Source organism: Trachymyrmex septentrionalis, unplaced genomic scaffold (assembly GCF_001594115.1).
Source record: "Trachymyrmex septentrionalis isolate Tsep2-gDNA-1 unplaced genomic scaffold, Tsep1.0 scaffold75, whole genome shotgun sequence".
NCBI lineage: Eukaryota > Metazoa > Arthropoda > Insecta > Hymenoptera > Formicidae > Trachymyrmex > Trachymyrmex septentrionalis.
This window is the reverse complement of record NW_017305938.1, coordinates 1435521-1459952: the sequence shown is the minus strand read 5'-3', so window position 1 is coordinate 1459952 and position 24432 is coordinate 1435521. Positions and strand designations below refer to the sequence as shown.

General features: G+C 34.5%; 1 protein-coding gene across 1 annotated transcript in view; it reads right to left on the bottom strand.

Annotated features, from left to right (window-relative positions):
* LOC108754049 (lachesin-like) overlaps positions 1–24432 on the bottom strand; it is a 44358-nt gene that overhangs the window by 14394 nt on the left and 5532 nt on the right. The window contains exons 2-4 of the mRNA XM_018496079.1: positions 19048–19154; positions 15738–15923; positions 2321–2404 (exon numbers count right to left, since the gene is read on the bottom strand). Coding sequence (XP_018351581.1) covers positions 2321–2404; positions 15738–15923; positions 19048–19154 — 377 coding nt within the window. The remainder of the gene's footprint in view (positions 1–2320; positions 2405–15737; positions 15924–19047; positions 19155–24432) is intronic.

Here is a 24432-nt window from a genome sequence, read left to right as displayed (position 1 = left end):
AGTTTTGTTATCTGTTTGACTTGAAGTTTAATACATGAAAAACCCTTCTTTTTCATTCCCTTATTGTCTCGTCATGTTTATTAAAGAGAAATTGATCTTAAATTATGTTAAAAAAAATCCGTCCATTAAAAATACATTCTATGATTTTACATTGTATAAAAGATATTTTAATAAATACAAACTAATCGCTGCTGATATGGCTTATTAATACAGCTTACGTCCATAAATGATATTTTATAGAAACGAGTAAAGAATTAAATTTCGTCGTTTCAAGAAAGCTGAAACTTTTGATTATGCAATTGTTTAATTACATAAATGATATCCATCAGATATATATTACAGCACACAATTCTGTTATAACGAAAATAATACGATGCGATACTTAGAAATGTGTCCCGACAAACTCGTCAAAAGAGATAGAAAGTAACTTATCAAACTGACAGTTGTACAATTTTCACTATACCAACTGCGGTGGCTTATAATAGGGGGACTCGCTATGCGCGGTATAATTTCAAAGTTTAAAATGGTCCATGATAGTAGCTTCGCGGAGTAGCTGTCTCGTCTTCGTAAAAGTGTCCTGTCAGACGTTCCGAGGGAAGCGCAATATTCTTTAGCCGAGCGACACCGTCGGCCATGCGCGCGGAAAAACGCGAGGATGAGATGAGGTATTCGCACAAATTGCGCGACTGCCACGGAATATGAATTGTGAGCAACAGGTCACTTATTTTCTCTGATGGCTTACTTACAACATCCGGCGCGAAACGTCAAGACCGGCCATAACACGCGTGTGCCAGATTACATTCTTACAATTACGCGTAAAAAATTGTCGGATTAAATGAATTACTTATGAGCGATTAGGCTGAAAATCTATTACATATATGAAATGTACGATTATACTTTCTTTTCGTTGCAAAACTAATAGATTTTAATCATTGAAATAGCTCGCCTTTCTCACCTCGAAAATGCGTGAGATAATAAAACTCCAATTAAAATTATTAATAATGAAAAGACATTTAATATGATAATAATTGCGGGTTGGTTTTATGAATGTAATGTTGAAATAGCACTTGCAACAGGTGTTGCAAGTTGCAGTTACGAAATTGCTATGACATTATGAAGTGCGCTTCACCATTATAATTATTTTTCATTGATTAATTGAAGTGTCAACATATTTCTAAATACGATATCCAATTCATATACGTTAGTGTGCAGATGGAAGGCAAGTATATTCAAAGTTGCTCATACTTTTAATTCGATATCAATATTTCGTCAGAAACTTCTCGATAAATTTGATTTATTGATAATTTCGTAATTAAGGCGTTATTAATGACGATGAAGTTGCAGGTTATTTGTAGATTCAGACACAAGCCGTTACACACTCGTGGAGTACTGCCGTTTTCCAATATAGATTTCTCCGACATGAATCACGCGGAATATAACGTTGGTCTGATAATTTACTACACACGTAAATCAGCACATTTGTAAGCTATAAACCGTCGTTTATTCATGACGGCTTCTGTGTAGAGTAAATTATTTAACGACCTCCCTGGCCTAGTCGCGCATCTTTCCTCTGGCATATTTATTCGCAAATTTATTTCTGCATGCAGATGGAATCGTCGGGATTGAGACGAAAATTAATTTCGATCGAGAGAAATTTAATCGTCGTATTTTATAAGGAAAGAAGAATTTTCCTGTAAGATCTAAAATTTTACTGGATACAAATTTGAAAACAGTTTTTTATTGGATTACTAAAATAATTATATATTGATAATTAAAAAATGATAAATAAGGCTGCAATTAATTTTGATTAATTGTAATAATTAGTTTTCCAACAAAATTATTTTGAAATCATATAATAAAGAATATAGGACTCTTAATTTTAAAAAACAATACAGAGATTATAAAAGGTATATAAGAGTAAATATTAACAATTCCAATGTAAAAGGTTAAAACATAGAATATATTACATTATTTAAATTCGAAAAGGTACATTAGTTATTACATGTTTCGGCTTTTGGATTGAGCCATTTTCAGATAATACACGCAATGAATTACGCAATGAATTTGTTGCTAAAGAACATTGTAAATATGATAGAAAGCGTTAAACTTTAACTAAAAATTATTTTGATAATCCAACAAAATTCAAAATCATTCTTTTCATTGTGAAAAGGTAGCAATGTAAGATAAATACTATTTCTTATGACTAAAAAGGTTGCAGTTCTTAAATTGTTAATAATTAAAAGCTTTTTTTTTGATAATTGAGAATTAAAATTATAGGTAAAATATAGTATATAATTAAAAAATAAAGGAAGATATTTACCTGGCCACCTTCGCCCACCATCATATCACTTGATGTAGCTTCAGGATCGAAATCAGGTGGCACAACAATAGACAGCATACCTGTCTGGAAAAAATAGATCAGCGTTTAATATTTAAATAGCATGATTTACATTCAGCAAATAATAGCAAATTGAAGTTTGTTTTATTAATAGCATTATATCATTTTACAGATAATAATTGTAACTATAATTGTAATTATATTTCTTTTCTATTCTTTTATTCAATTATTATCTAAAAATTCGTATTCACATTATACTTAATATGAATACATAATATAATTTTTTTGTTACAGATTGCGCATAATCCCGAATAATACAAATGAAGCTGCCTATGTCTGAATATTACGCGACCTTTTTACGATAAGTTTTTTACAACTAGCTACGGCGCGTTTTAATTAACGTATATGCGAAATTTACGATAATGACAGGAGAGGAAACGTGAGACGCGCACGGTCAAGGCAATAATTATATTTCTAACATGAAACGTAAAATATTCCTTGCAAAATCGTAACACGCTCTTTTTGTTGTGAAAAGCATATTTTTTTCCATTATACAATAACACGACGTCGCAAATGTGATTCATCCGATATGCGGCGTTGATAGCAACAAGCGAATCAGAACAATGACATATAGCTCGCTTTATTTCCCTTGTCGCGGCCCACAGTGCTTCTGTGGAAATAGTATTGAGATAACCAATTTTTATTCGCGGCAGATAGACACAAAATAAAATTGCGGAATTAATGAGAACAAATGAATTTCTCAGACTTTTTCTTGAGATTAATTAAATAACCAGGAAAATACACCTGGAAAACAACGTCATAATGTCACCAATTCATTAGATACGATTCTGAACGTAACAAGCAATTCGCGGAGGCAGTTTATTCGTCGGTTTTTTTTCCCTGCTTTTCGTAAATTAAAATAGACTACAAAGTACAGAGCCATAAGGCAGCGAATAACGCGAGCGTCCCTAAATCTCACAAGCATCTCGCTCTATATACTTTAGCTCGACGCCGGTAACATATTATGGCCGTGCAACCTGCTGCCGTTGCTAGTACGGATGCCGGTGTATGTCGTAGGTTTCGTTAATTAACGACACATGGTAGCGACCAAACATCATAACTAACAGTCGGCACAATCATTATTGCCTTCCGCGAAGCCTAACAATCATGTGAGTTATAGTCACACGTGAGTCACATGTTCAAATTTGTTTAATTCGTACATCAAATATAATAAGAAAGAAAATCGTTTTTTATATCGGATGTCATTTATATTGATCAGTGTGTGCTTTCACGTATTTATTTATTTATTATTAATATGAAAGTATACATATATAATTTTCAATGCAATTAAAAGAGAGAGAATTAGATTACACTTTTATTATTTTTTATAATAATAAATAGTTCCAAATAATATAATCCCTAAATCATTGAGTAGGGATTTATTTATAACCCCGACAAGTCTGAAAGATGACTTTAGCTTCTGGGACATAAGTTTAAACTATACTAAAAAAAAAAAGAAAAGAAAAATTTGTTGAATTTTAATAAATATTTGTTTCAATAATACTAACAAAATATTTACTTGCAGTAAATAAATATTTACTCAAAATGAAAAAGTTATGTTTAAATATAAAAAAAAACATGTTTACGTTTAGTAAATATTGCGTATTTTGAAACAAATATTTATTAAAATCTGGTCATTTTTTTGTCAGTGTACGCTGCATGTTAATAATCTTCATGCCTTATTTAGAAATAACCAGATCGATGTTTAAAATGCTGCACGGCAAATTTTTTTATAGCAGAATGCAAAACAATTCGTTTCAACGAAGTGCTTCGCACCAACTACGCATTTGACGTTTATCAACACGCGGAGGCGCTATCGCGTTATAATTCCTTGCGAGCGAGCGAAGACAGCAGAGAGCGCGCGGCAGGGAAGGTGGATCAACCTCCTCGAATGTCTGCGGGGACTTTTGTCGGTGGTCGTACGTCGGTACGAGTGCAAAGACCTCTTCCCCGTCCCGTCGTCCTCTGCTCCACCGTATCCCTCCTCGTCGTACTTCCCCTCAATTCTCGTTTCACTTCCTCGATTTAAAGGAAGTCCCTCTCGCGTACGATGCCGCTTTCTCCGCTCTCGCATAAGACGCGAGGTGTGCGCGCAATTACGAGGATGTAATCCACGCCACGACGAAACTTCAATCGTTATAACCGAGTTGTCTGGCAAGCCGCCGCGCCGCTGCGCCGCCCCGTGCCGCTCGAGAAACAGTCCCGACGAATGCAAACTGCGTACCTACCACCTAACGTGACGACGACGATGACGAGGGCGGCGAGACACGTGCCCGAGCGCGTAAACTCGTACGTGTCGCCACTGAATTATGAAATTCCCTTCCTCCACATCCGCCCGCCGTAAATTAATTATTATGCGCCTGCAAATAACTGTATCAATCCGCGCGCCGCGATTCGGTGAATGAATCCGTTTCCATTGATCGGTCAATCTGCTTTTAGATCTGCAAATTGCATGAAGCGATTCCTGCGAAGTGATTCTTATCTATGATAGCCTATTTTCTTCCCTCTCTCGAGAAATTGTAGTATTCCGACACGTAGAAAATTAATTTAATACACGAACTTATAAATAAATTTCGTGCTTGCAATAATCATTATTGATACAGTTTAAATGGAAATGTGCAAGAGATAAACCGTTGACCAAAATTGTATACATCAATGCCTACTAATGCCAAATAATACCCAAATTTTATGCCCACTAAGTTCACTAATGCCCTAGTAATATCCATTAACGTTCTAGTAATTGAAGCTCTATATTAATAAAAGTAGCGCATTTCTTTGATCTGAGTCGAAATGCCGATAACTTTCCCATTGGCTATTTCGACCGCCATTTTAGACTTAGTTGTCTGTAGTCCGATAAGCTCTTAGTATTATTGCGATTAGTATGGTATGTATTAGTGTGGTATAGTTAGTAAGAGTCCAATATGGCGGATTTTTGCGCTACTTTTATTAATATAGAACTTTACTAGTAATGTTTTAGTAATACCCCAGTAATGCCCCAAATTTGTACACCGTAATGCGGTGTACCTCAGCGGTTTACCTCTTGGAAATGTGTTAATACAATATAAAAATAAGAGTACACTGTTAAATTCATAATGCCAAATTATACCCAATTTGAGTTATTTTTAATTATTATGTAGGTCGCCCACTGTTCCAATATGTCGTCAATTTAATTAAAACAATGGAGTAAACAATTGAACTCAAGAACATGCATTAATATGGACGTTGTTTACTCTGAAACTAACTACAGTAATGGATTGAGTTACATTTTGATACATATAGAAGTTAAAAATAACAAAATGTTACTCAAGGGATTGAGTTTTGCTCCTTAAATATTTAGCAAGATACGGGAAATAAAATGAAGAAACCAAAGAATTGGCATTTTAACGCATGACGTAAACATTATGAATAATGTACAGAATTATTTCTATTCACAAAATGCATCATACGGTAAACCTGTTCGCAAAGAACACGTTCGTGGAAACTCATTATCGCTCGTTAGCCAGATTCGAACCACAGGATCATTATTAACCCATATGTACGCGCACAGTTCCATTCAACATAATCAGGCTTGTAGTATAATTGAGAAACCACACATTGTTTAGAAATAGTTAGTAGTAAACGAAATAAAGCGAGCAATTATGTTCTTCTTAGTGTTTATAATAATTTGTTACGCTGGAAGAGGCGGGTGGGGGGGGGAGGGTAATGCATAAAAAAAAAATTATCGCTGTGTACTTTAATCAATATCATTCAATGCGACATCAATTTCACAAATGTGATTATACTTAATAAAAGTCGGTAATGAAAATTATGATTGATCTTAATTAAACATTTTGCAGTGTGATAATACAATATAATTATGTATATTGTTTAAAAAATGATCACAGCTGTGCGCGTGTAACTGAAACATTAGTTAATTCAATCGTAATTAATTTTAACTAGAGCACAATAAATATTAAACGGACGGAACCCATGATTTATTCCAAAATCGTTGCTACAGCAATAAAACATTCATGAGGGTCATACACATAGTATTTTCGTGAGGTTCTATTCAATTACCCGATTAAATCAGTGCGTTTCCGTCGCGCTGGGAATTATGTAGATGGCTTTGAAGAAGTGACGCGAAATTTCAAGAAAGACGACACACATGCCGACTTGCAAGCCGACGCCTCTCCATACACGTAAATTTTATCAGACACGCAGTCGGAATTATAAGCGACGCGCGAAGGGTGCCGCCGTATTCGGCAACGAGCGAGGAAATATAGTTACGAAAGGCGAGACGGCATCCTTTGCGAAGGTCGTGTTTTAACTGTTGATATATGTATATGCACATAGAACGAAGAAAGAGGAACGAGGAACGATCTGAAATAAAGGAAAAGCTTTTATGGAGGAAACGTTGAGCTACTTAGAAGGCAATTTGTCTCTCGTCGATCACCAACCAACCCATACAGCACAGAACGTTGAAAAAATGTTGCTGAGATGTTGAATGTTGAAATGTCAATGTTTTATCAATGTTGTATTTATATTGATTCTTCTACATTGATTGTTAATGCTGCAACGTTGAAAAACAATATTGAATAAATTGAGCCACAAATTGAATTTTTCCACACTGATTGTTAATGTTGCTGCAATGTTGAAACGACATTGAATAAATTATATATCGAAACCTATTTTGTAAAAGACAAACAAAAATATAATGTCATGTAAATAGAAAATTTAAATCGCTTGTGTCAAATTGATCCTTTAACGAGATTCATTTCTAAACGTACATGTTTACGCGAGAATCGGCAGCGCCCGCAAAATGCTCGCACATATAATATTGTTTGTATTCGCTGGTCCGATGTCGATTCGTGGTTTTTCTATATATTTATGTCACAATTATACATTCACTAACATTTGTGGATCATCAAAGTTGCAGTTCCCGTACGATTGCAGAGCTTAACATGGTTGGATGACGTACAAGATGGGGCGACCGTTTAGAAAAATAAGGAAATTAATTCTCAAATGGAAAGAAAGCGTTTTTTTTTCAAATATAATTTTGTCGTATGTTTTCTGGAATATGATGTTAATCAACAATACTTATTTTAATAATAAAATTGAATTAATTAATATGAGAAACATTTTTTATGTCTCACAGATATTGCAATTTCAACGGACCGAAGTTTCTGCAACATCTCTTCAACATTGAATCTACATTTCGCTATGTTACTGCAATGTTCGCAATGTTATAAATGTCAAAGTTTCTCAGATATTGATTCAATGTTAGTGTGCTGTATGGGTAAGCTTTAACGATCTGATGAATGCACGAGAGAAAAATTTGACTCTCCCACGCAACACACATGTCTGCAAAACGAGATACAAGACGTCTTAACTTATTTTAAAAAGATGTCCTTATTTTAAAAAGACTCGATTTGGACTTTTTGTTATCTGAGTTAATTTTTAATATATTTGAAGGATGTGTTTTTTTCTAAATTATATACATCATAATTTTAATGTTATAAAGTGATAAAAAACGGAAATATCTAAATATGTAAAAAATATAATAAAATTTAATTATAATATAATATATTTATAATATGATATTTCCCATCACAATTTCTGTCGCGCATTTCTATACTTAGTTCTATACGTCGACTTTCTTTCCGGATTTAACCGAGAAATGCCCTGGCAAAATCACTATACCTTGACCGCTCGCGGCGAGCCATGTTCGTCTCATTGTCAGAAAGCAAAGAGAAACGTGAGGTAGGCAAAAACACGGCGCAATATGAGAATGGAGTCGAAGAAACGTGATATTATTTACTGATAGATAATAAGATAATAATAATCGCAGAATATAACCTAGTTAGGAGATAGATTCGATTGTGGAGCAAAATGTGCAGTATCTTAATGCAAAATGATTTACTTCCAAGAAAGAAATTTTTTATTTCTTATATATATAGCATATTCTGTTCCTCTCTTTTCTCACGCTACTTTTTATTGTATATTCATTCCTTCCGTGAGAAATTCTCGAACGATTGGCCGGAGCATTCAACGGTGTTGCTCACAGAGCGTTCGTTATTTAGCTTAGTGCCTCGTAAAGTAAGAACGACAAGAGAGAGAGAGAGAGAGATCGGAGAGCAGGCACCTGCTGCCGTCTCACCAGCAGCCATCGCTATGTTACGCGCACTATTTAAGATTACAGCCTTCTTCCTCGCGAAAAGAGGGAAACTCCCGGCTGGTAGGGGCGGGGCTCGCACGAATTCAATCCGAAATGTTGGAAAATTAGATCTCGACTTTCCAGCGGCGCGGCGTCTCGTGCCGTATCACTTTGCCCGGCAAGAGGCGGATGAGGTGTTACTTTAAAGCAACCAGACAATCGCGGTGTCGACTCCGGTCTCGCATAAGACAACGCAAATGTTATCCGAGAGGGACGAGCGAGGACTGGCGCGCGTTAACTAAAGTGGCTCGTTAAGCGTCTTTCGTACCGCGAGAAAAATCTCTACGGCTCTCTTCGCTCGTAAAGCTCGTAATTTTTCCGCGACTAATTGCCGTCTAACTGTGTAATGTCGTGCATTTAAAGAGAAGAGTACTAATTTTAAAGACTTGTGCTCGTTGTCGCGGTGTTGTTTGGATTGGATCTTTCCATTTGGTGGCATAAATCGACACGGACTATTCTAACTTTCTTGATATTTAATGAATAACAAAGGCAAAACAAGAGATACTTATGTTAATTTGTATCATCTAATAAAAAGCACTCATTGCTCATCGTTGCTTAACTTAAGTAAATTTGTATATCATCGGGAGAAATGTAAATAAAGCACGATTTTGTCAAAGTATTTAATAATTTTGCTAGATGCAGATCTGAAAATAATTTTGTCGGATTATCGAAATAATTACATAAGAATCTCAAGCATGTTGAAAATATGTCAATTTTCAAATTTAAGATTGTAAGATTGTGTGTAAAGAAAAATAATAAAAGTGGTAGAAAGGTCAATACATGAACAAATAATTAAATCTAATTTTCAAAACTAGTTTATTAAAACATCAAGACATAAGAATTAAAATCAGTTTTCCATTAATGTACATATATAAGATACGTTTCGTTTATATTTAGTCTTTTTTAGCCGATAAATTACAAATGAGAATTACAATAATATGAGAACAATACCATTTAAAGAGAAGATTTAGGACGCATTATGATGAGTAATGTGGTAAAAATTTTTGACATTCTAGCAACTAATTTAAGCGTTCTAATACATAATTATTTTAATAAAATTATTTTTAGATCTAGCTAAATTATTTAGATACTTCAGCAAAACTGTCCTTTTTACTGCAAAGAATAATTTTGCAGTTAGAACGAAAAATTATTGAGATACGAAAAATTGGCTAAAATGGATAAATGACTAGTAACTGTTATATTGGATATGTTGTATCTAATCAATATAGACGATAGAGACAAAATTATATCAGAACGATTTGTCAAATTTATCAAGAAAATCTCTCTGTAACGTTCAATCAGATGACTGTGACGGTGATTCATATTTAGCAGTCATATTTTGATTATGAGATCTAAATTTTCTTGCAAACCTACATTGTTTTTTACAAAAAACAGCAATAATAATTACATAGTTGGAGCAACAAAATATTTTTTTGCGTGTGCGTTAAATCTATAGTGTCAAACTTAATCTAACTTATGTTGCCACTGCTCCCACCCAATATATATCCCCATTTTACACTAATACTATCTAGTGTCAAATTTATCCATTGTTTTAAATCAGGTTAAATTTAACACTATAGATTCAAAAGTATTTGTATAACGATCTTGGTTGAATAAAGCATTAACCTTTAGCTATTTTTCAGCAGTCACGAACCATTTTAAAAAGTCGACGCGGAACGGAGCTAAAGGCGTTCTCTTTGTTTCCTTATCGGTGATTACTATGGCTGACTGCGTATATAATATAATAGTCTTTAAACGCGACTTAATATTCCAATCCTTTTCTGATAAGACTATATGCGCAGCCGTAACTCGAAACGGGTCGGTAGGTAGAGAGGAGGATTTAAGCGCTACTTGAGGCAGTGTTCATAAACGGGTACCGAACTGACTGGGACGGCTCGTTAAGTTCCCGGGCTCGTTAAGTATGCGCGAGGCTGCCAGCCGCGCGCACGCGGTAGGCGAAATGCCTTCGATACTTGTACAGATTGTTATGTCGGCAGCAGCTAATACCCGACGTCAGCTAGACGGCAGGCGGTTAATACTCCTGTGGTTTCCTATCGCGCGTCACCGACGACGATTACAGGCGGCGGAAAGTATCGAGATGTGTAAACGAGACTGCAGCGATTGTCGCTGCCTCCGTTTAAACGCTTTAGATTTCTCTCTTCTGAGATCTCTCGCTTCGATCCCACCTCTCTCTCTCTCTCTCTCTCTCTCTCTCTCTCTCTCGTTTCGGTCTCTTGCCTCCTCCGTTCACGTCGCTCGAAAGTTTCATCGGAAACATGAATACAGTAATGATACGCGATGTTTATCGTGAATAGATCAATAAAGCAGCAAACTCGATTATTAAACCAATATTACATTCATCGGTTAGCTATTGTGTTAATATTTGTGGCAGATTATGTGCTTTCGGAGCTCATTTATGCCCTCTCTCTTTTCTACAAATAGTAAATTTAAACTTCACTCCCCGTTTAACTTACTTTTTATTTTTATCTCTTCTAGTTCTAAGAATTAGATAAGGCTAAGGAGTAAATTAAACCGAGATCAAAGGTAATATTTGGTAGAAATGGATACTATTAGTCGATCAATATTTCTCTACCACGCGGAAAAAAAAGATTAACTGCCACAGCTAAAAATTAGGTATGGCAGCTAAATTCAATAATATTATATGGACACTCAACGTCGTATCTGCGAGGTTTAATTTTCATTAGCTGTGAGGCCTTAATATTATCATTGTAACAGACAAGCATTTTGCTATTACGTCGATGTATTGATCATTGCAGCAAACGTTTTCTGTGTAGCAGACAATTTGGTAGCAAGTACAGTTTTAGCAAATCCATATTTATCTGTGATAGAGACAATTTTTTTTACACGGATACATTCGATAACTATGATAACTTTATGTTGCTAAATAAATTGACTATAACAGACGTATTTTGCTATCACGTCCTTATATTAGATACAGCAGCAAAGCCCTTGTATGTATTAGCAAACTTCATAGTTATAGGTAGCTAATGCAATTTCAGTTAATCAAAATTAGATGTGATCAGAAAGTTTTTTTTTCGTACAATAATCAAATTTAAATCTGAAACTTCAGAACTTCTAAATTCTTTTAAGAAGTTCAGGATGTATCCTGATTCGAAAGACAATAATTTTCAGTAAAAAAAAAGCTTTTCTTTGCGTTACAAATGAATGTTTGAGGCAATGTAGCACTCGAAATACATTCCTGATTTCCTATGTTCTAATGTGAATACGATCGCGCGTATTACATCAATGGATTATGTTAATGATAGTTAGCAAACTGAGGCCGGGATGATTAATTGCGTGAGCCAAGTGGGACGCGGTCCGATTGTAACTGAGCAACTATCGATTAACTCGAGCGCATCTTGGCACTTTATCGATGCGGGCATCACTGGCAGCGAGTTCACTCGATTAATTGTTTCACTCGCAGTTCGGCAACTTATCGCCACCGATTTTCGCGGTGTTCACCACGATGCAAAAAAGATCAACGATATATTGGCGTTACGTTGACAAATTCTTCGTCCTTGTTTATCTGGGTCACAAAAGTATTCAAGATGACGTTAAAAAATTGCGAGAACGTTACGTTCATTGGATTATACAGGCAAGTGTTAGATATGTTTTTAGACAGTATTCTTAGTAAGATTTAACTTTTCTTCCTTTTGATTGATTGAGAGATCGATTATGACGCGCGGAATAATTTTTCTTTATTCTAAAAATAAAAAACACTAAAGATACGATTCACATTCGCTGGTTATTTTATGAACTAAATCTCTATTGGAAAACGGTTATCCTTCGAAGTTAAGTTCAGGCAAGAATGCGAGAAGTCGCGTTCCCTAAAAATCGATTGTCGTAGAACAGCGTAGAATATTTATTTATTACCATTTTATAGAATATATTTTATTGATAATATAATTTCTCGTACTAATATTGTATTTTGTTTCGTTGAATCTGTTTTATCCTACATCGTCATCCAAGTAAAAGTTGATATCAAACTTATCATATTTTTGTCGGATCGACAGAATGCACATTTTTCATATTAAAATTAAAATAAATCTAGTATAATTTATAACTGAAACTTAATGCAATAGAATATCGTTATTTAGTTCATCCTATGATATAGAATATAGATTATGCCCAAACGCACTAAATGAAATCTTCGTAACATATTTATATAACGTATGCATATAACATTATCAGATATTACAAAATATATAACAAAATATACATAACGTGATAGGCGAATTTACCTCATCGAAATCATGTGACCTTTCGTTCGCTGACAAATCGGTTTTCATGTTTTATCGACCTGAATACAGTCGATAGGGCCGTCCCAATTAGTTATTTCACCGAGTTTGTTGGTTTACCACGGTTAATTTCAAACAAGGATTATACGTATCCAGGCTTACAACATCGAGGCAAAGTATCGAGATCAGCATTTAGTGTCGAAATCAGAAAACATACAGGTACAATATGGAAAAGTATAAACAACTTTTTATTCACTTAAATTTTTATCGGGCTGTCTGTGATATTAAACAATAGAAAATAACAATAGAAAAATACAAATTTACGACGAATTTTCTTTATTATATTTTAAATCTTTTGCTGGGAAAAAAATACGTTTGGTAACTCTGGTCTTTTTTTTTTTTAAAGAATTCTAAAACAATCGATTTGATCATTTCAGTTAGATGAGCGAGGGAGGAGTGCAACTACCGAAAATGTTCGACGCGGCGAATAGACCACCGTTTCCGCGCCTAACTAAATTCCGAACATTCCTTCCGCGGCATCAAGCGTTTCTAAAACGGCGCTGAACTGCTATTAGAAGCGTTCTCGCAGGAACTTCCTAACGATACTTCCACCGCCGTTGCCGCGATGTCGTCGCTCTCGCATGCCCGCGATCGCTCGCGGAACTTGTGCCTCGTTAGATTTACTCGCTGGTCGGTATTAACACCGCGACGAGTGCGAGGTGCGAGACTAGAAGCGAAATGGACGTCGCTCTTGATTCGAACGAATGGCAGAAAGTTCGTAATTGAAGCATACGCCGCGCTGTTGGAAAAACTTTCGTTGGAATCAGTTAATTTATGCAATACGTCGGCAGTCAGTAACTCTGTCAGTAAATCGATACATGAAAAGAACAGTTTTGCTGGAGTATCTAAAATTTAGTTAGATACAGATCCGAAGATAAGTTTATTAGATTGTATAGAACGTTCAAATTCTGGATACTAGAATATCAAAACTTTTGACAGCGTCATCATGCTCATTATGTTTGAGTTTCCTATTATATAATAATTTTGATTCAATAAAGTTATTTTCACATCTGTATCTTACCTAAATTTTTGGATACTTCAATAAATCGTTTTTTTCCGTGCAGAGAACAACGATTTTGCTGAAGTATCTAAAAATTTAGACACAGATCTGAAATTAAATTTTATTGAAGTATCAAAATAATTGTGTAAAATATTCAAGCAAGATGCTAGAATGTTAAAAACTTTACAGCATATTTGCTTCAATTTCTATATAATTATTTTGATAAGTTAATAAAAATACAAAGTGTCTTATAAGACTGAATGTGATTGCACAATGAATAGGAAATAAAGGCCATAAATGGTCAAGCTGGATCTTTAGTATTGAAATAATTCAGTGTGAATCTATATACTACATCCAATTCTTCAAATTGCGCGCCAAACTTATTTTCAGTCTTGAAACGTGATTCTAATGGCCATTCTAGAATAAGCCATTAGTAATAAATCCAGAAGCCAGAAGTTAAATATTGACCAATCACCGTCAAACGTAAGAAGAATAATTGACTCTTATTGGTCAATTTCTGGCTTCTGACTTCTGATTTATTACTAATGGCTTATAAAATGTGTGTCACAGAACTAGAGTAGCAATATCACTAATTAAGTTGACAAGCAGTTGTTCGACTATATTGTTGTATAGGCATCTTCATCTAGAGAAACATTTCTTTAAATCGAAGAAACCATTCTCTGGAATTTGATTGATCTTGATATTCTGATGCTGATAAGCATCCTAAAATCTGTAAATAATTTCATTGCGAAAAATATTACTTCAGCCGAAGTAATTTAACAAAATTATTTTCAAATCTGTATCTGTAATGTATCTAAATTTTTAGATACATTAGCGAAACTTCTTTTTATAAGTAAAATATCAAAGCAGCATTGTCAAATAATCTCTAAAAAAAAAAAACAAAGTTTTCAATCATACAAGTGTAGAGAAAAAGGAAAGATAAGCTCAAATAAGACAATGTCAATCATGCATAAATTCAATAATTCGAGTATATTTATGTTTCAAGAATCACAAATAGACAGTCTTATTCGAGCAATGTCGACAGACCAATTGGCTCTTTCGTATTTTGATCGCAATCTTCAGGCCGGTCACCTTTCTCACACGTGATCAGCGTATTTATAGCCTACATCACTTTTCTATTGCATCTATCCTTGTATTCTATTATCTACAAATATCAATTCTGTTATCTATACATGGTACCACAAATAAATGATTTAATGAAAATTTGCATTGTTCGAAAACGAGGGAAGTATCCATTTTTTAATGAAAAGAATGGCTTTGCTGAAATATTTAAAATTTAGTTGTATAAATGCGGATTTGAAAATAATTTTGTTGGGTCGTCAAAATAATTATGAGAATTAATCGGTAATTTAATGAAAAAAATCATCTTATAATTATAGCGAAAAATTATCTAGATACAAAAAGTTGGCTAAAATAAATAAATGTCTAGCAAGCAGTGCAACATTAAATACGTATCTAATAAATCAATCAAAGATGACAGAGACAGAATTTATGTTTCAACCATTCGTCAAATTTATCAAGAAAGTCTCTCCGTAACGATCAATCAGATGACTGCGATTATGTGATTTATATTTGATTTTCAAATTTGATTATGAGATCTAAATTGTCTCGCATACATTGTTGGAATTTTGTGCTAGAAATTCTACGAATATAATACATAATTTTCCATAGACACAAAAAGCAGCTGTAATTCTAGCTGAAGCGGAAAAAGTATTTTTTTGCGCGATGAAAATGATATTTTGAATTGATGAGATCATTCCGTATTACATCGATCTGCAATTTAAAGGAGTTTAGTGCAGTATATACCTGACTCTTCATGGGATCCGTATTGATTTGACACATATAAAGGCCGCCGTCCTCTTTCTGGACACCCTTGATGTGTAGATTCCATATAGAGTGGTCGCTATGGGACACGGACACCCTCTGGTTGTGCGTGATCACGTGGTCGTGTATAGCTTGGATCGCCTTCGTGTCCGCCTTTACCCAACCGACCTGGAACATCAATCGCCAGATCGGAGCCTTAATAGGCGAGGGAGACGGAGAACGGAGGGGCAGGCAGAGTCGGTGCCGGAAATCGCGGTGACGGCGTCGCGGATTTCGCCGAAGACGCCGCAATTTCCTCACAGGCATCCCCGACTGCGGAATACAAACAGATGCGGGGGATGCCTGTCCCGAGGTGTGCGTGCACACATACGTATAAACACACACACACACACACACACACACACAGAGAGAGAGATTGACACGCGTGATTCCCCTTGGCCAAACTTCCAGGCGGTATTTGCATTTTCCTTGGAATATTCCGAATCGAGCGAGGTGCTCCCGCGATTTCACGCGACGAGCAGGCGAGCGCATTGCACGCACATACGCTCTTACAGCCACAATTACGCTACGTACGCGCCCATTTCAATCGGTAATAAAAGAAGCGAAATGTAAAGGCAGCCCAACCGCATCGCGGCTTTGTCATTATTCCCGTGCATGTACGCACGATATTGCACGATTGCGTGGATATCGTTGCACATTCATCGTCCATGAGAAGGATACCGATGATCGTCGTATTTTCGAAATGAGAGAAATGACGATGAAAGATTCACGTTTCCCTTTCATGAGAAATTTGTCGATTCCAATTACAATAATCAAAGATTGCTCGTCGTAGATTTTTTAGTTGCTCGATATAGAATCGTTTAAAGCAGCACCGATAAAATGGGTCGCTTGCGAGTCAATCATTCTCTTCGAATTTGACTTTCAAATTCTCTTAAGAAGTGAATTATAAATGGAGAGACTTCGACACGCTATGCTCGTCAGATTTCCCGCCGAAGCACATCGCGAATTGTGTTTCGTATAAATTTAATTATTATGATTTCCCGCTTTCAAACACATTTTAATTTGACCGGCGCGAGGCGTTGACGTTTATTTACACGTAATCGATGTCCGCATTGTTTCGCGCGATTAAATTAACGGTAATAATAATTGCGCAATCTGTGTCACGCAATGAAGATCGAAACGGAAATACGGTCGAATGAATTCGAGAATGGAATATATATTACACATTCAGTTATGTTGATATTTTGCTTCTACTCCACTGAACTGCCGGCAGAAATTCGGGTCAATGTGAAACGTAATCGTGTATTCCATTCTACAATTTCATCGGACGTCAGATATGGATAGCGAGAGCAAGTCTACACATCTGAATCGTATCTGACCGACTACGAACAAATAGTACGTACTTCGGCTAGAAGCAACTGGTTATACTGTAATGCAGTTGCTGGTTATACTGATTCTCACTGTAGCGTAATGTAATTTGCAAAAGCGCAAAGAGAAACGATAATGCGTGGAAAAGATATCCCACTATGGATAATCCCACTATATGGCTATGCATATAAAATTATTATTATTAATTCCATACCATCGTAAAAATGAGAATTTGTGGTAGAATTTAAGAGCGTTATGCTATGTCAAATTATTTTACTGTGAATCATGCTCGCAATCGATTCGTAATATAAAATTAACTTGGCGTAATATAAAATTTATCGTTAATGCGTTGAAAGAAATCGTCCGGGCCGCTCGAATCATCTTATAGACACGTGTATCGATAAAAGTTCTTTGTAGTCGGTTTGAAAGAAGAAAAGTGAGTGGAAAAATTCCTCTCGACTTCTTTCCGCTTTTAAATAAGAATTTTGCGGATATCAAGATCGACTTTTGTGAAAATCGTACAGATTATTTAAAGCGTTAAATGTCTTTTCATGTACTTGTCGAGGATTCTTTTCTCGTTATGGATTTGCTCTCTATTTTATATAAAAAATAAAAATTAATTTCCGGACTAGAAATGTGTCAGTTCTTTTTAGGATATATTATGATGTAAATGAATATATAGATAATATTAACATGTCACGATTTAAGACTGTACTTTAGAAGAGATATTAAGGATAAATATTAAATATTAAGAGAAATAAGAGAAATTAGGAATAGAGATTAAGATGGTTTTTCAATAAAGTGCCGAAAATTTGGGTTGTCTCTCACCAGGGCTTATTTAAAATTACAAACATACGCATGATTTGAATAATAACAAAGAATATAAATATCGCTCAAAGCATTTGCACAGCAGAACAATTTAATTATAAAAACAATCAAATAAACGAGCAACAATGATGTTTGATAGCAAGTGTTTAATATTAAGGTAACATATCAAATAATCTATAGACGTTTTTTGACTCACAGAGTCTTCTTTAATATAAACTAAATCTAGAATAAGCTGATTTAATTTATCAAGTAAATCAAGAGCATCTTTACCGAACAAAAACAAGATAAGATTATGTTTATTTTTCGAGGTTAAATTTATATGCAAGTTTATGCATGTAAATATCTCTCTAGAATGCTGTTGATCTGTTACTTTTTTTCTGACCATTTAATCTTTTAAATTATTATAATTTCGTTTTCGAGAAATGTCTATGATAAGATTTGTGTGCAGTTAGTCAAAAAAGCGTCTGCGAGCTCTGTCATTAAGTTATACGTGAAAAGTCATTCTCATTTTCAACATTATTTTCCTCCCTTATTTCATCGTTACTTACTTATAGAATTTTGCACACGTCAATTTCGGTACTGCAACTTTATTATATAAAAAAATTAAACATTTCTATAGTAACTCAATTTACTAAAAAAACCACCTTAAGTGAAACGCACAATTAATGGATGCAGATAAGACTTTATATCTTGTAACTTATTTCTGTCCATTATGTGTTACGTTTAATCTCTCTTTTTTTGTTTCTTTATTTTTTTAATATTTAAATTTATTTCTGTTCCTAATACTTTTTCCATTGCATCCAGAACGAACCCAACGATGCGATTAAGCTGTCTTTTTAATAATATTTCACTTGCTTTATATCGAGATTTCTGCTAGATTTTCATGATTATCGGACCATATCAACATTATAACGCAGCACGCCTCGAACAAATGTTCGTGTGTACCGCAAAAGTTTAACTTGGCGGGGTAAGGGGAGGGGTGGTAGATATGACTTTTTAAAGGCCGCATCTCCTTTTCAGAAGTTAAGTGAGACTCCGAGAAGTTAAGCGAGCGTTACGACATCACAGACACGCTGTCGCTTTTCATGCAACGTACCCTGTAACCTCCTAGATGTTTCACCAGACACGTGAAAGTGGCGTCCCTCCCGAGTGGCACTGTTAGATTGGTGATAGGGCCAGAGAATTCGGGCTGAAAAGCGCCGCCTGAAACGATAAAATACGTACGACGTTCGTGAAAAATACATACGCCAATTGCATACCGCGCACCGCCGGCAATTTTTCGACAGCGACGTCAATTTGCCGTCGTGCAGAATGCACTTTATGCGAAAACGAATAAACGTCAGGAAGCTGAATGCTACGCGACTCGGCTAAACGCGGAGATGCGTCTCGCAACTGCAAATTAAACGCGTAGACGTGACGTCGAATTAGCGAGAATCACTGTCGTGTATGTGCGCCACTTAAGCAAACTTCCATATTCACGAGCAACATTGATCGACGCTGGTTATCCTGTCCATATCTCTCTGCTCTATTCAATGATTATTATAAATTTATAAAAGTTTAAAAAAAGGCATATCGCACATATAATTATCTTTCCATACTAATGCATATTTTTTCTTAGAAACAATCTTCATGCAATTACCAAATACAGGTGTTTCTGTATTACATTATTGAAATAAAAATAACTTTTGCAAATTCTATTGTGTTTATAAACTAGGTTGACGAGAATAATATAATTTTATATTATATTATCATTCTCTTTACCTCTTAATTCATAGTGCATTTTTATTTTAAAAGTTTATTTTAAATATGAAAATAATATAAAATATAATTTTATATTACATAATATTATTATAATTTTATATCATTTTTATGTAATTTTTTGAAGTACATACTTTACGAATTGAAAACTTAAAGAGGAGACGAGTTTGATTTTGATACGATCAGTTTAAATGAATTTATCTCGTAATAATGTAATTGGTGTGGTGTATAACGTACATATCTCCATTATCCATTATCTTCCTAATGTGAAATTATGCGTGCAGCACACGCAGCTGCCATAAATATTGCATCATGCATGATTATAGCTAACGTGATGTTCTATACGTACGGAACACATCCCCTTTTACTTTCTCATATTTTTCACATATTCTCAGATTATTTCGCAGCTGCGTTATGAATAATAGCGCTACAGGGACGATAGCGTTCAATATGACACGGCTGACGCGTAAAATAAGACGAAACGTATAAATTGCTTCGCCAACAAAATAGATACCGAGGGTGCAGAATGCGCGAACAATGGGCGAAGACGTAATCATTCCATACAGAAAGTTTACCCGTCAAATTTCCTTTTCCCTTGGGATAATATATGCGCACGCGGAATTTAAATAATTTCGCGTAAATTCGAGCGTAACGTCAAAGAATTTTTACGTCTCGTCAATAAATTAAACGGCCGCTTGACGACTCGCGCCGAGCGAATTGCATTAATCTTGTAATCGGCAGCCGGGTATCGCGTCGAGATGGTTATCCGATAGTTTACAGAATGATGACGTAAATGTTGATTGAATCGATCAGTATGGGGAGAGGTGAAACGACGCGGGGAGGCATGCACTCTCTCTCGAATGCATTTTCTCGCGCAAATAGATTCTACAGAGAGCAAATAAGAAGAACTGACTTTACAATACTGTTGTTTTTATGTTTTAGGATCCTCGCGTAACAGGCTGTTTTGGTACTTGAACTCTGTGTGTCTAGAAACATCATATATATATATTGAAAATGTACCGTAACAAATGGGCTTCCAACGAGATGCACGCGCGTCCGATAACATTTTCGTATGAATTTTTGCTAAAAGTATCCAACAGCAGTATCCAACAACGGGGTAAACAGGACAATGATACTTCTGCAGAAATTTCTGTCCCAGTTGCTGCATAAGCTACTTGATTTAGAGTTTTTTTTTATTCTACAGTTCTCTCTGTCGCGAGGTTTGTCCGGATAGACGCTTGACGTCATGAAAATGTGACATTTCCTGTTAATTGATTAAATTATAAGAAATACTCGGTATATACTTGTCACCCTATAAGACAGTTATCTATTACTACAGTTTATATTTATAAAACTAAAATTTCTCTATTTTTAAATTGTTCCCCTTATTTTAAAGAAATATGCAGGCCGATTCTTCTTCCTTTCCAACGAGTATCGATCGTCGCATCTTCGCTGATAAAAACAAACGTGGCAACGTGGCAGATTATTATTATTAGTTAAACAGTGAGAAAATTTATGAGGACATTTCCTGTGAATTGATTAAATTATAAGAAATACTCGATATATACTCGTCGTAATAGATATAAAATAGTTATCTACATATTATTGCAGTTTATTTATAAAACTAAAATTTTTCTATTAATTAGGAATGTAATTTAGTTTTGAGGATATTGAAAGAGATGGCACTAATGTCAGTATTGTCGAAAACATTTCAATCACAGCTATTATTTCTTAATGCTTCAATATTACTCCATAATATTTATTAACAATGAACGCAGTAAACATCGTGTTTATATCATTTAACAAATAGAACTTCCTAAAGAACATTTTCGACATGCGTTGCTTTTTTGTTTTTTAATCAGAAGAAAACGGCGACTGAAGATCATAGCATTCTAATTTATGGTGATGTTGGCTCCATCAATTAAGACATATGAATATTGGTTCTGTCGATTCAAATGTGGTGATTTCAATGTAACGACAAAAGCTGGAAAATATAGATTTGCAAGCATTATTGGACGAAAATTCAGCACAACCCACTTCAAAACTTGCCAGAGAATTAAATGTTAATCATACGACAGTTATTAAATGCGTTTACATATGTTGTTTAAATAAATCAGAAAAATAATTCTGAAAAAAAACTCTCAAAACTAAATCGCACTCCTAATAAATTGTTCTTTATTTTAGAAAAGAAATATGCAAATCAATTCTCCTTCCTAGCTAGTATCGATCGTCGCATCTTTGCTGATAAAAACAAACATGGCGACGTGGCATATTATTATAATATTAGTTAAACGGTGAGGAAATTTACGATATTGAGTTACGATAATTAACTTATATCGTCCTCTTTTATTATGTCTTTCTTCGTTTAGCAGACAAAATCGCACATAGTTATACAACGGTTTTACACAAATAGAAAGAACTTTTCAGAACTGGAGTTTTTAAAAACAAATATTTAAAAAACACCGTTTGCCTAAGTTCCTATATTTATATGGATAGCTCTATGAAATTAATTAGAATGCGACAAAATGCGAACTGAAATAATTTTGTTATAATTTGAGCTATTAATTTTCGATTATCCGATTTCTCATTACTCTCTACATATAACGATACGTTTGAATGAAGCTTGTAATTGTAATGAAAGATCTTTAATTACATTGACATTCAAAACCTATTAAAAAGTGATATATCGAAATTGTGACTACGCAAAATAAACGAAAATACAGTTTGACGTGAAATCATTTTGATTAATAATTATCTTCTGAAGTAAATTGACTTTTGTCATGCTTTCTGATCTAAATGTGACAACTTTGTTTATCAATGCAATTAAAACGTTAAATTTGATTATAAATGAATCATAGAACGAGTAGTTGTGAAAAATTGTGTGTCGTTAATTTGCAAGAAAAAAAACAGACCTGAGAAAGTTGCACAAATGGGAAAATTCTACGAAAAGAATCTGTCGAAGTAATAAAGGAGCTAATAGAGATTTTAAGAAAAGAACCAAGTTGATAAATTTATATCTTACGACAGGAATAATTGGATCAACAAGTATTAATAAGAAAGATTGTAACGATCGCGTGAACCGTTTAATATTGCTATGCTTGATAGGAGCAGCACTATGTTAAAGGTTAAAATATAACTCCAGAATACATAAACCGGGTCGCAGTCATTTGTTTCGTAAAAGTAATGTTCGCAATTAAAGCGTCACATAGTGAAATACACACAGTTTTAATTATATTCAAGAAAAGAAATTTTCTTGGAAAACGTTGTAATGGAGAATATTGCATTTAAATTTCATTATGAATTTAAGTTTTACGCCAAGCGCGGCGCATGATAAATAATTAAGAGGATAAGAAAATTACAAGTCTACAAAAACATATAAACCAGACACCCACATAGAGACAAAATCTAAAAGTATTAAAAAGTCAGATACCTGATATTGTTTCTTTTCTATTTCATATGATGTTTCTTTGGACTTTTAATTAATCGAGCGTAGACCGTAAGTTGCTTTAAAGTATTACCGGAAAAGCTAGAAAATTGTCAATAACTTATCTATTTTATTAATATTAAAAAGTTCCACTGGCATAAATTACTTACCGCGCGTCGTACTCGTCAACATTGTAGCGGAAAGTACACGAGGAGCTACGGTTTTCCATCCGGAAAACTTTGTTGAAAATTGCGAGTAGCTTATTATCGAACTTCCGAGAAAATAAGTTGTTATGGATATTAAATATCGTAACATTCTTCGCTGCTACAGGTATGTAGCCCGTAATCGAATTAGTAGCTTTCGCTTTTCGACACACGATCCTTCGCCCGTAACAAGCAGTCTTATTAATCTCAGCACCGTAAACTCTCTGTCACTATTTCGAGATAATTCGGGTAATTTTCGCGCTGGGGCTTCCCATTCTTCGTTGGATCGTTTTTCGCGTTAATACCGTTACAGTGATAGCTCACTCCGGAAAATCGCAAATCTTTCATTCATTTTTACTCTCTCCCGGAAATTAAATTTCCATTTTTATATTAGTACGAAGATACTTAATTAAATTATTTTAATTTGTCAAAACATTATTGTATTATATTAATTTTTCCAGAAAAGAGTTGAAGGATTTTCCTTTGTCAATAAATAAATATTTGTTAGTCAAATAACATAATGGCAAACATTTTTAACATGTGTAAAATGTTTGCTGTGAAACGCATTTGCGAGTGGAGATGCAGGTCGCTGGAAAATAAACTGATGGTAATACTGATGGTGAGAGAAGGAAAAATAAACTATCGATTACCGCAGTGATTTGAGCAATTTATCTCATAAATAGCATCGCACCGTGCAATTATTTACTCCCTATTAGTCAAGCGTTATTTGACAATAATTTTGCGCATCATTTCGTGGATGTCCACATCGAACAATGCAAGAGCATATATTTGATGAAATTCACACAATAATCATCTGGAAGAATATTCATTTATCAAATGATTGTTAGTTAATGCTTATCAAGTGCATAACATTTGGCTAAATTGTTTCTAATCTCTACATTATACAGAATTTATTATTGTTATTTTCTTTATCTATATTACTTTCATTTCATAATTTTATTAAACGCAATGATTAATTACAATTTTATTCTTTTGCGTATATATATAACACGCTAATATATAATATTAAATTTTCTAAAAATTTAATAAAATTAAGGCAGTAAATTAACGCATATTGCAATATTAATATTAATTA